The sequence below is a fragment of the Bubalus bubalis genome, chromosome 6 (assembly GCF_019923935.1).
Source record: "Bubalus bubalis isolate 160015118507 breed Murrah chromosome 6, NDDB_SH_1, whole genome shotgun sequence".
Classification (NCBI taxonomy): Eukaryota; Metazoa; Chordata; class Mammalia; order Artiodactyla; family Bovidae; genus Bubalus; species Bubalus bubalis.
This window is the reverse complement of record NC_059162.1, coordinates 14,956,075-14,969,961: the sequence shown is the minus strand read 5'-3', so window position 1 is coordinate 14,969,961 and position 13,887 is coordinate 14,956,075. Positions and strand designations below refer to the sequence as shown.

Below are 13,887 nucleotides of genomic sequence, written 5' to 3'. Positions count from 1 at the left end.
TCAATACGTGACTGTGGGATGTATAAATGAGTAACTGAAAGGATTCCTGAATATATATGTAAATTTAAAGAATTATAGAAATAAATGGTAGAGGAAACGTAAATGTCTTAATCTAAGTGGGCTACAAGCTTCACCCTCAAAAAGCTGCAAAGTAAACAAAAAGTAGCTGTGGAAAAGTCAAGAGCATGACTCATAATAAACACAGACTCACTGGTGATTCTTACTGCCTGGTCAGTGCAGAAATCCTTTGCATCTGGTTCATCAAGTTCTTCCAGGAAATTATACTCTGGATGGTCATCATTTGCCTCCTCTAGGAAAAGAAAATGTTTCAGACACTTTTTCCCAACCGTGAACGCATACCTCTAAAGACTATTTAAGGTGTTCAGCACCATAAGAATCTATTCCAATACAGCATACTTATTCTGAAGATTCTATTTTTTATTTATTTTTTGACCATGCTGCGAGGCTTGCAATATCTTAGTTCCCTGACCAGGAATTGAACCCATGCCCACAGCAGTGAAAGCAAAGATTTCTAACCAGTGGAACACCAGGGAACTCCCTATTCTGCCATTTTTACACAACTTAGTCTTTCTTTTTTTCATTCCCCATAGCTGATTCATCTCACCTATTCTCCTTGCTAACCCAAGTTCCTTCCTTCCTTCGAACAAGTCCCTCCCAACATGAAGCCTACACAACCCACTGGACCAATCTCATCCATTGAGGGCAGAAACCAAAAGGAAGAAGGAACACAACACTAGACCCTGGGAAAAGGAGACCTCAAATACAGTAACTTACCAAAAAATGAAAAGACAGAGAAATATTGTGCAAATGAAGGAACAAAGTAAAAACTCACAAGACCAAATAAACGAAGAGGAAATAGCCAAACTACCAGAAAAAGAATTCAGAGAGATGATAGTAAAGAGGATCCAAAACCTCGAAAACAGAATGGAAAAAATGACAGAATCAACACATTTAACAAGGACCTAGAAGAAATAAAAAATAAACAGGGACAGACAATACAATTACTGAAATTAAAAACACTCTAGAAAAAAATCAATACTCATATAATTAAGGTAGAAAACAGATAAGTGAGCTAGAAGATAGAATGGCGGAAATAACTGCTGAAAAGCAGAATAAAGGAAAAAGAATGAAAAAAATTGAGGATAGTCTCAGAGAGCTCTGGAACAACACTAAACACAACAACATTCAAATTATAGGGGTCTCAGAAGAAGAGGAGAAAAAGGGTCTGTGACATTTTTTGAAGAGATTATAGTTGAAAACTTTCCTAACATGGGAAAAGAAATAATCAAGTCCAAGTAGCACAGAGAATCTCATTCATGATAAACCCAAGGAGAAATGCTCCAAGACACATACTAATCTGCTGCTGCTGCTGCTAAGTCACTTCAGTCGTGTCCGACTCTGTGCGACCCCATAGACGGCAGCCCACCAGGCTCCCCTGTCCTTGGGATTCTCCAGGCAAGAACACTGGAGTGGGTTGCTATTTCCTTCTCCAATGCATGAAAGTGAAAAGTGAAAGGGAAGTCGCTCAGTCGTGTCCAACTCTTAGCAACCCCATGGACTACAGCCTACCAGACTCCTCTATCCATGGGATTTTCCGGGCAAGAGTACTGAAGTGGGGTGCCATTGCCTTCTCCAACATACTAATCAAACTAACAAAAAATAAAAACAAAGAAAAAATATTAAAAGCAGCAAGTGAAAAGCAATAAGTAAACTGGAGAAGGAGTTCATCAAGGCTGTATATTGTCACCCGGCTTATTTAACTTATAGGCAGAGTATATCATGCGAAACGCTTGGCTGGATAACTCACAAACTGAAACCAAGACTACCCCAAGAAAGATCAACAACCTCAGATATGCAGATAATGCCACTCTAATGGCAGAAAGCAGAGGAACTAAATAGCCTCTTGGTAAGGGTGAAAGAAGAGGGTGAAAAAGCCTGGCTTAAAACTCAACATTCAAAAAACAAAGATCATGGTATCCAGTCATGGCAAATAGATGGGGAAAATGTGGAAATAGTGACAGATTTTATTTTCATGGGCTCCAAAATCACTGCAGATGATGACTGCAGCCATGAAATTAAAAGATGCTCCTTGGAAGAAAAGCGATGACAAACCTAGAAAGCATATTTAAAAATAGAGACATTACTTTGCCAACAAAGGTCTGTATAGTTAAAGCTACGGTTTTTCCAGTAGTCATGTATAGATGTGAAAGTTGGACCATGAAGAAAGCTGAGACCAAAGAACTGATGCTTTCGAATGGTGGTGCTGGAGAAGACTCTTGGGAGACCCTTGGACAGCAAGGAGATCAAACTAGTCAATCCTGAGGGAAATCAATCCTGAATATTCACTGGAAGAACCGATACTGAGGCTGAAGCTGCAATACTTTGGCCACATTGGAAAAGACCCTGATGCTGGGAAAGATTGACGGCAGGAGGACAAGGGGGCGACTGAGGATGAAACGGTTGGATGGCGTCACTGACTCACTGACATCACCAACTCATGTTTACTCCACATGAGTTTGAGTGAACTCCAGGAGATAGTGAAGGTCAGGGAAGCCTGACATGCTGCAGTCTATGGGGTCACAAAGAGTCAGACACGACTTAGCCACTGAACAACAACAACACACAAGAGAAACCCCATACGATTAACAGCCGATCTTTCAGCAGAAACTCCGCAGGCCAGAAGGGAATGGCAGGCTATATTTGAAGTACTGAATGTGAAAAACCTACAACCAAGATTACTCTACCTGGCAAGGATCTCATTCAATACTGATGGAGAAATCAAAAACTTTACAGACAAGTAAAAGTTAAAAGAGAATTTAGCACCGCCACACCAGCTTTACAACAAATGTTAAAGGGACTACTATAGACAGGAAACACAAGAGAAGGAAAAGACCTACAAAAACAAATCCAAAACAGTTAAGAAAATGTCCATAGGAAAAAAAGAAAAAAAAGAAAATGTCCATAGGAACATATATATCAATAATTACTTTAAATGTAAATGGATAAAACGTTCCAACCAAAAGACACAGACTCCTGAATGGATACAGGAACAAGACCCATATATGTGCTGTCTACAAGAGACACTCATCAGACCTAGAGACACATATAGACTGAGAGGATGGAAAAAGACATTCCATAGCAATTCTTATGTAAGATAAACTAGACCTTAAAATAAAGAATATTACAAGAGATAAGGAAGGACACTACATAATGATCAAGAGATCAATCCAAGAAGTAATTTGCTTACTGCCAGCCTAACAGCAGAGAAGGCCATGGCACCCCACTCCAGTACTCTTGCCTGGAAAATCCCATGGACAGAGGAGCCTGGTGGGCTGCAGTCCATGGGGTCGCTAAGAGTCGGACACAACTGAGCGACTTCCTTTCACTTTTCACTTTCATGCATCGGAGAAGGAAATGGCAACCCACTCCAGTGTTCTTGCCTGGAGAATCCCAGGGACGGGGAAGCCTGGTGGGCTGCCATCTATGGGGTCGCACAGAGTCGGACACGACTGAAGCGACTTAGTAGTAGTAGTAGTAGCTTAACAGCTTCAAATTGTTAACATGAAAATAATTAGCTGAAAACTGTAAAAACCAACTAATTATAAGCTGAAATCTAAGTTAATCATTTTTAGAAGGAAAAGAAAAGAGAAAAAAAGACTCAAGGAGAAATTAAGGTATGTAAATCAATTGTAAAAGAACAATTAAAATTCTGCGAAAATAAACACCAATCCAGAGAAAGGTTAAATCACTAACACCTGCAGCCTAGAAACATAATTTAACAGTGTATATCGATTGTAACACAATGCTGATACTTCAAAACAACCTAATGTTTTTCTGCTTTTTTCGGCACATAATCATAATCAAAAAACCAAAATGTTACTTAAACGAAAGCAAAACAACAAAAAGAATAGGCACTAAATTATAACAGCAATTACTCTGGGGCTTCCTTGGTAGCTCAGCTGGTAAAGAATTTGCCTGCTAATGCAGGAGACACTGGTTCGATTCCTGGGTGGATAAGATCCCCTGGAGAAGGGATAGGCTACCCACTCGAGTATTCTTGGGCTTCCTTGATGGCTCAGCTGGGAAAGAATCCACCTGCAATGCGGAAGACCTGGGTTTGATCCCAAGGTTGGGAAGATCCCCTGGAGAAGGGAACAGCTACCCACTCCAGTACTTCTAGCCTGGAGAATTCCATGGACTATCCATGGGGTTGCAAAGAGTCAGACATGACTGAGCAACTTTCACTTTCACTGAGTAGTAAGATTATGAGTGACTTTTATTTTTTTCTTTCAACTTTTCAATATTTTCCAAAATGCACATATATGAATTTTCAATCTTTCTTCCTTCTTCCTTTCTGCTTTTTATGTGACATTTCTATTTGGTCAAAAAAAGTTACTTGGCGGGGGCAGGTGGTGGTAAAAGGGAGTTAAAATGTACTTCTTTTACTGGTATTATTTGCTTAGTCACTAAGCTGTGTCCAACTCTTTTGCAACCCCATGGATGGTAGCCTACCAGGCTCCTCTGTCCATGGAATTTCCCAGGCAAAAATACTGGAGTGGATTGCCATATCCTTCTCCAGGAGATCTTTCTGACCCAGGGTCCGAATCTGCATCTCCTGTACTGGCAGGCAGATTTTTTTTACCACAGAGCCACTGAGATGGTGGTATTACTTGTACATACAGCCAACAGAAGTATTACAAGGTGGGAGAATCAACTTTCAATTATCCAGATTAATGAGGGGTAGTAGTATTACTGGTAATACTAAAACAAAAATGTTTATCTACATTTGATATATTTTATTTATCTATTCTTGGATATTAACTGACAATTAAACCCCCTTGAGCCCCTACTTAATTTTACATTCCATCTCTAGCACTTTAATTCTGCACTTTCTTCCATTCCTTCTGGTCTTCATGTCACAAACACACCACAGCCCAGGAGAATATTTAAGTCACGTGGTTGCAAGACTAGCTATTTCCCTTTCCACTCCACTGCACAAATTATCACTGGGACTTTCATCCTTCCCTCTTTAATTTCATCATTTGATTTCCTTTTCCCAAAATCCTCCTAAATCTACTCTCAAAGATCAACCTTTAAATGTAATATTTTTCTCAGCTTATCAATGTATCTCCTTTGTCACTAAGTTTTAAATTAAGTACCTGCACTTAAAACTCTCCTGCCTCCTTGACTTTCACTATTATTGATACTTCTCAAGTTTTCCCTTCTCTATCATTTTCTATCATGTTCCTTTCCATGAGAAGAACCACAATCAAAACTTTTTTAGTTCTACCTCTTACCAAACTTCAATCTCAGTTTTCTATTTTTCCTTGATGGCCCCAGTGTCACCTCACAATCCTCATATCTAAAGCTGAACTCATTTTAACCCCTCAAATACCTCCCCACGAAGGCATGCTTCACCATCCCCCAACCCAGATAAATTAAATGTTAGCAGTCTCTGAGTAATATTAATTCTTTCTTTCTAATGTCTCTAAGACATACCCTTTCTTCTCTATCCTTACCACCAACATCCTACATCAATACTTTACAAGGTCTCAAAGGCATAACAGCATGACTCTGTATAGTAATCTGAATTTATCCTATTTGAAACCCTATTACGCTCCCATACAAACACAGCACTTTTACATGTTTGTAGAAAATGCTATTCTATTTCCACTCCTTTACCCTAAACCATCAAATTCTATGTTTGTAGAAAATGCTATTCTATTTCCACTCCTTTACCCTAAACCATCAAATTCTATCAATCCACCAAGATCCAGTTTCAAAAATCCTAATTACTTGACCCTCACTTCCATTCAATCACATATTGTCCTAAGCTGCACCAAATGAATTAGGCGCTTGTGTCTTCTCTTCCCAACTAGATTACAAGCATTCTGAGGTCAGAAGTATGCCTTCTGCTCCTTTTATTTATTAGTGAGCGATAACCTTCAGGAAAAGTTCAAACATCAAGCATAAAAAACAAAGCCCATCACAATCTAAACACAATCTAACACTCTGACACCATCTTTCACTACCTCTCCTGCCTCTGCTCAGACTGTTCTTCAGCTAAGATACTCCATGCCACCATTCCATCAGATCACAATTCATCCTTCAGGTCCTAAGGCTTATGGCATCTCTGGAGAGCCTTACCAAATGCCATAGGCAGTAGTCTCTCCCTTACAGCTGCTGCCGCTCCTCAAGGCCCGCTTCATAAATAGGCACCAAATATCAATAGGCCATACACAGTTCATCCCTACAGAAATGATGAAAAGATAAAAAGGAAGGAAAGAGGGCTTCCCTGGTGGTCCAGGGGTTAAGAATCCACTTTGCAATGCAAGGGACGCCGGTTCCTGATCCCTTCGCTAGGAAGATCCCTCAAGCCACGTGCCAACTAAGCCTGGGTGCTGCAGCTACTGAGCCAGTACACCCAGAGCCCGTGCTCCACAGCGAGAGAAGCCACTGCAGTGAGAAGCCTGCACGTGACACAAGAATAGGCCCCACTCTCTGCAACTCGAGAAAGCCCATGTGCAGCAACACAGACACACCACAACCGAACGAATAAATAAACCTTAAAAAAAAAAAAAAAGAAAAGAATACAGAAGATGATCAAGGAAATGGGAGGGGAGAAGAAAGTTTCTACCCGTTCATAATGTTCAGTGCTGACCCTTACAAAGACCAAGGCTCCAACTCCAAACCCAGCCAGCCTCCGCTTTCAGAAATGCTGTTTTGTAAACGCACCGCAGAGAGTGCAATGACAAGTGCAAAGGCAATGACAAGCTGGTACTGACAAGGTAAATGTCAGCCAAAGACCTTCCATGTCTTACTTCCTTCTTCCTTGACTTCTTCACCACGCTCTTCTGAAAAAGGCTCCTTAGCGATAGGATGATCGCCTCTGTCTTCTTGAGTAACTGACTCAGGTCTGAGTGTAATTTTCTTCCCTCTCCTTGAGCTAGTGGCCTGGAGTTTTCCTTTACCAATGTGTGTATTTACAGGCTGGGAAGACTCCAAGGAAGCTAGGGTGATTTCCTGAGAGACGGCCACATCCACGGCTTCCAGAACTGCTACATTTGTGTGCTCAGTGAGCATCCTAGAGCTCAAAGATGGGTCCTCCATACCAAGCTGAATTCCTGCAGCCTGCACTTCAAGGTCAGCTGCTCTGCCACGACTTGGACTCCAGGACAGGGACACTGACCCCAGGTCTTTAACTGACCCCAGGTCAGATTCTGGTTTACCATCTGCCTGCAGGTCTACGTCATCTTCCTCCTGGTTGCCCTGATGCTGTGCAGACTCTCTCAGTGTAGTTCTTCTCTTCTTATAGGGCAACATTTTCCAAGTCCCACTTTTGTTCCATCCTGAAAGGATAAAGGCAAATTCTTATCACTTTCCTATTAATTAATGGTAATAAATATCCTCAGATATACTTTTTAGAGAAGGCAATGGCACCCCACTCCAGCACTCTTGCCTGGAAAATCCCATGGACGGAGGAGCCTGGTAGGCTGCAGTCCATGGGGTTGCAAAGAGTCGGATACGACTGAGCGACTTCACTTTCACTTTTCACTTTCATGCACTGGAGAAGGAAATGGCAACCCACTCCAGTGTTCTTACCTAGAGAATCCCAGGGATGGTGGAGCCTGGTGGGCTGCCGTTTATGGGGGCGCACAGAGTTGGACACAACTGAAGCGACTTAGCAGCAGCAGCAGATATACTTTTACTTATTCAAGTTCAAACATGAACACTGTACTTCATACCAAATGCAATCTCCCACCTAGAGCCAGACATCCTGGAATGTGAAGTCAAGTGTCAAGTGGGCCTTAGAAAGCATCACTACGAACAAAGCTAGTGGAGGTGATGGAATTCCAGCTGAGCTATTTCAAATTCTGAAAGATGATGCTGTGAAAGTGCTGCACTCAATATGCCAGCAAATTTGGGAAACTCAGCAGTGGTCACAGGACTGGGAAAGGTCAGTTTTCATTCCAATCCCAAAGAAAGGCAATGCCAAAGAATGCGCAAACTACCGCACAATTGCACTCATCTCACATGCTAGTCAAGTAATGCTCAAAATTCTCCAAGCCAGGCTTCAGCAATACGTGAACCATGAACTGCCTGATGTTCAAGATGGTTTTCGAAAAGGCAGAGGAACCAGAGATCAAATTGCCAACATCCGCTGGATCATGGAAAAAGCAAGAGAGTTCCAGAAAAACATCTATTTCTGCTTTCTTGACTATGCCAAAGCCTTTGACTGTGTGGATCACAATAAACTGTGGAAAATTCTGAAAGAGATGGGAATACCAGACCACCTGATCTGCCTCTTGAGAAATCTGTATGCAGGTCAGGAAGCAACAGTTAGAACTGGACATGGAACAACAGGCTGGTTCCAAATAGGAAAATGAGTACGTCAAGGCTGTATATTGTCACCCTGTTTATTTAACTTCTATGCAGAGTACATCATGAGAAACGCTGGACTGGAAGAAACACAAGCTGGAATCAAGATTGCCGGGAGAAATATCAATAACCTCAGATATGCAGATGACACCACCCTTATGGCAGAAAGTGAAGATGAACTCAAAAGCCTCTTGATGAAAGTGAAAGTGGAGAGTGAAAAAGTTGGCTTAAAGCTCAACATTCAGAAAACGAAGATCATGGCATCCGGTCCCACCACTTCATGGGAAATAGATGGGGAAACAGTGGAAACAGTGTCAGACTTTATTTTTCTGGGCTCCAAAATCACTGCAGATGGTGACTGCAGCCATGAAATTAAAAGACACTTACTCCTTGGAAGGAAAGTTATGACCAATCTAGATAGCATATTCAAAAGCAGAGACATTACTTTCCCAACAAAGGTCCGTCTACTCAAGGCTGTGGCTTTTCCTGTGGTCATGTATGGATGTGAGAGTTGGACTGTGAAGAAGGCTGAGTGCTGAAGAATTGATGCTTTTGAACTGTGGTGTTGGAGAAGACTCTCGAGAGTCCCTTGGACTGCAAGGAGATCCAACCAGTCCATTCTGAAGGAGATCAGCCCTGGGATTTCTTTGGAAGGAATGATGCTAAAGCTGAAACTCCAGTACTTTGGCCACCTCATGCGAAGAGTTGAGTCATTGGAAAAGACTCTGATGCTGGGAGGGATTGGGGGCAGGAGAACGAGACGACAGAGGATGAGATGGCTGGATGGCATCACTGACCCGATGGACGTGAGTCTGGGTGAAGTCCGGGAGTTGGTGATGGACAGGGAGGCCTGGCATGCTGGGATTCATGAGGTTGCAAAGAGTCGGACACGACTGAGCGACTGAACTGAACTGAACTCAAGAGACAGAATGCCTGAGTTCAAATCCTAACTCTATTACTGATTAGTGTGTTATCTTGCCTCAGTGACTTCACCTAGCCAAATTTTGGTTTTCTCAACTATAAAAGATAATAATTTTTCTAACCTTATGGAGGTGTTATAAGAATTAAATAGTAAATGATTAGTAAGTGTTAATTATTACTACTACCATCAGGGAGGTAGGACAGTGTGATATTGAGACCAAACTGTGGAGTCAAACCATCTGGATTTGTTTCCCAAGTAAGCTTTGTGACCTTGCATAAGTTACTTTACCTGAATTTCATTTCTTCAGCTATAAAATGAAATAAAAATAACACTTTCATCATTAAATTGTAATTTATTAGATCAATAAATGTTTGCCATTGTTGCTTTTATAAACAGGTATTTCCCTTAACAGAAAGAATCCAAAAGCAAAGTGTGGTTGTTTAAAAAGGTTAGACCATATTAACAAAAATTTTGTATTGAAAATGAGAGATTCCTTTTATGTATACTATATTTCTGAACAGTTGACTTCAATTCCAATTATCACACTTTAATGGCAACACTAACCTAAAGTGGAGGTTACCTTCTCATATGTTCTTATAGATCTATTTGCAAACCTCTTTTTTTGTACGTACCACTTTTATGATTGCTTCTTGGCTCTTTCCCACCAGCCCCCCACAAACTATGTGCTTTTTGAGGGAAAAGATTCTTTCGATGAGTACCCCTAGTATTCAGCAATATCTGCCCTACTGGAGACAGTCAGTAACCATTCCCTGAATGAATGAATGAGTGTGTGAACTTCTGTTTTGTGCATACTCTATGCAGCTTGGACCAAGAGCATTATATGAAAACTAACTGCATCTTTCTACCCCAAAAAACTTTATTCTCAATAAGACAGGTCCAAGAATAGAACATGCTGCCTTGTGTTGCAGTGAGTTCTTCATCACTAACCATGTTCAAGTAAGGCCTGAATGCCCATCTAACCAAGGCACTAGATGAAAACCTGGATTAGAGGGCGGCAACATAAAAGTTCTTTCTAAGAGTTTGAACTATAAGGTTAGTTTTAAACTGCTTTAATTCCGTTTCTCCAGGACACTGGGAGAGATTCCCCAGCCCAGACCAAATGAACTTTTGTCCCTATTTTGATCAGATCAGATCAGTTGCTCAGCTGTGTCTGACTCTTTGCGACCCCATGAATCGCAGCACGCCAGGCCTCCCTGTCCATCACCAACTCCCGGACTTCACCCAGACTCACGTCCATCGGGTCAGTGATGCCATCCAGCCATCTCATCCTCTGTCGTCCCTTTCTCCTCCTGCCCCCAATCCCTCCCAGCATCAGAGTCTTTTCCAATGAGTCAACTCTTCGCATGAGGTGGCCAAAGTACTGGAGTTTCAGCTTTAGCATCATTCCTTCCAAAGAAATCCCAGGGCTGATCTCCTTCAGAATGGACTGGTTGGATCTCCTTGCAGTCCAAGGGACTCTCAAGAGTCTTCTCCAACACCACAGTTCAAAAGCATCAATTCTTCGGCACTCAGCCTTCTTCACAGTCCAACTCTCACATCCATACATGACCACAGGAAAAACCACAGCCTTGAGTAGACGGACCTTTGTTGGGAAAGTAATGTCTCTGCTTTTGAATATGCTATCTAGATTGGTCATAACTTTCCTTCCAAAGAGTAAGTGTCTTTTAATTTCATGGCTGCAGTCACCATCTGCAGTGATTTTGGAGCCCAGAAAAATAAAGTCTGACACTGTTTCCACTGTTTCCCCATCTATTTCCCATGAAGTGGTGGGACCGGATGCCATGATCTTCGTTTTCTGAATGTTGAGCTTTAAGCCAACTTTTTCACTCTCCACTTTCACTTTCATCAAGAGGCTTTTGAGTTCATCTTCACTTTCTGCCATAAGGGTGGTGTCATCTGCATATCTGAGGTTATTGATATTTCTCCCGGCAATCTTGATTCCAGCTTGTGTTTCTTCCAGTCCAGCGTTTCTCATGATGTACTCTGCATAGAAGTTAAATAAACAGGGTGACAATATACAGCCTTGACGTACTCATTTTCCTATTTGGAACCAGCCTGTTGTTCCATGTCCAGTTCTAACTGTTGCTTCCTGACCTGCATACAGATTTCTCAAGAGGCAGATCAGGTGGTCTGGTATTCCCATCTCTTTCAGAATTTTCCACAGTTTATTGTGATCCACACAGTCAAAGGCTTTGGCATAGTCAAGAAAGCAGAAATAGATGTTTTTCTGGAACTCTCTTGCTTTTTCCATGATCCAGCGGATGTTGGCAATTTGATCTCTGGTTCCTCTGCCTTTTCGAAAACCAGCTTGAACCTCAGGAAGTTTACCGTTCACATATTGCTGAAGCCTGGCTTGGAGAATTTTGAGCATTACTTGACTAGCATGTAAGATGAGTGCAATTGTGCGGTAGTTTGCGCATTCTTTGGCATTGCCTTTCTTTGGGATTGGAATGAAAACTGACCTTTCCCAGTCCTGTGACCACTGCTGAGTTTCCCAAATTTGCTGGCATATTGAGTGCAACACTTTCACAGCATCATCTTTCAGGATTTGGAATAGCTCAACTGGAATTCTATCAGATAATCACAGTTAAATTAACAAGATTCCTCTGATAAGGTAATGGTAAGGGAGAATTAAGGATTGTGGAATTAGTTTAGGCAAGCCATATTTCAGATAAATCACTGAGGTCCAAAAAGGCGGGGGTTGAGGGGCGGGGGATGAAAAGAAGGCAGCTAGTATTCAGTCACTAGCCTGCAGGGATCAGCTCAGGCACGTCAAACACAAAAGAAGTTCTAAAGAGGCCCCCTCTTTGGGAACTGCAGTCAAACCAACAGTGTGAATGAATGCAAATAAGGAGAAGGCCCTAGCGCGAACCCCTTCTGGGCAAACATTTCACAAAGGGGTTCAAACTGCGCTTTTCACCTCAGCGCCTAGCGCTGACTCAGTCCCCACTCCCAGCTAGAGGTCTTCACTCCCCTACCTCTGTCACGCACCCCGCACCAGCCCGGCAGCCTCAGCCTGAACACCCTTCGCCCGGACGTCCGCTCCAAACTGCGTCTTCCCGCCCTACAGGACACAACCCGTACCCTCACCAGCCGGCCCGCTCCCGCGGAAACTCAGCTTCCTTATCACCGGAAGTCAGACAACGGCAGCGACTTACTAACGCCTCCCCGGGTCGCGGTGCGCCGCGTCGGAGTGTCAAGGAGCACGCTCCCAGCCCAGGCGCCATTCTATTTTAGGGCACAATGAAGCCAAAGCGCGAGCACTTCCGTTGTTGGCAAAAATATTTAAAGGCACTACCTTGCTTTCTCTGTCCACAGTGCTATCCTACTCAAAACAACACTGGGAGTTTAAGGTTCAGTGGTTTAAGTTGACAGTCCTCGCTGCAAGACACCTGGAATATGCAACCAAGGAAATGGAGAATTCATAAAATTTAAGAAAGAGAAATCCTGGGTTACAAATAGTGCAGTTTCCTGAATAAAGAGACGGTAGTCTTGAATTCAATCCATAGTAATTATTCACATCTGTATAACACTCTCCTTACAAAATGCTTTCACTTACGTTATCAAAGGTGATTTTTTTTATCTTTACAATAAATTCTATAGGACAATGGCTATTATACCTTCCTGTTTATACAGGACACATTTTAGGCTCAGCTGGGTAGGTGATTTTTACAAAGATACACAGCTATCAGGTGGAATCAGGTATCCTGACTCTAGCTTCTAATGCATTAATCCGGTGTCCAGGAAGGTGCATGAAGCATAGTCGAAGGCCAATAAATTCAATACATGTGTTTTGAATGGATGAATAACTCCTAGAACGATGTTCTTTTCTCTTTCCTAGAAAGACAGAAGGTCAAAACTAGAAAAGTACATTCAACACTCTCACTTTACAGGTGAACCACCAACATTTATATATTTAAGTAATTTATTTGACTTGATTCTGTCTGTAAACAGAATCTGCAAAATAAAAGAATCTGCAGCTCAAAATGGTGACGTTGATGTAATCATGGAGATAACCGCCAGCAATCTGACTCTAATGTGAATCACACTAACTCTTGCATTCCAAAGATGTCTCTAGAAGCTTGGCTTTTCATTTGTGTCCTGCTTTTTGAAACTACACAATACACAGACCTGTTGGTTTGCTATCTCTCTCTCATCTAAGCTGTTCTAAGCATCTGAAGCTTTTAGAAGAGAAATAGCCAACACCGATTAATTATTGGCAACTTTCATTAGTCTTTAAAAAGAAAAAAGCTTCAATTTACACATCACAGAATCCATCCTACTTATTGTTGTTCTTCAGTTGCTAAGTCATTCGACTCTTTGCGACCCCATGAACTGCGGCATGCCAGGCTTCTCTGTCCTTCACTATATTCCTGAGTTTGCTCTAACTCATGTCCTTTGAGTCAGTGATGCCATCAACTATCTCATCCTCAGCATCAGGGTCTTTTCCAATGAGTCAGCTCTTCCCTGGGTCTCCCGCGTTGCAGGCAGATTCTTTACCGTCTGAGCCACCAAAGAGGTTTTACTTATATAATTCAATTATT

The 13,887-nt window shown here is 42.0% G+C and overlaps 1 protein-coding gene across 1 annotated transcript in view; it reads right to left on the bottom strand.

The window, feature by feature from the left end:
- Positions 1-13,887, bottom strand: part of LOC102401468 (YY1-associated protein 1) — a 49,641-nt gene that overhangs the window by 34,002 nt on the left and 1,752 nt on the right. The window contains 2 exon segments of the mRNA XM_045166000.1: positions 212-310; positions 6,843-7,370. Of these exon segments, the coding sequence (XP_045021935.1) occupies positions 212-310; positions 6,843-7,370 (627 nt within the window).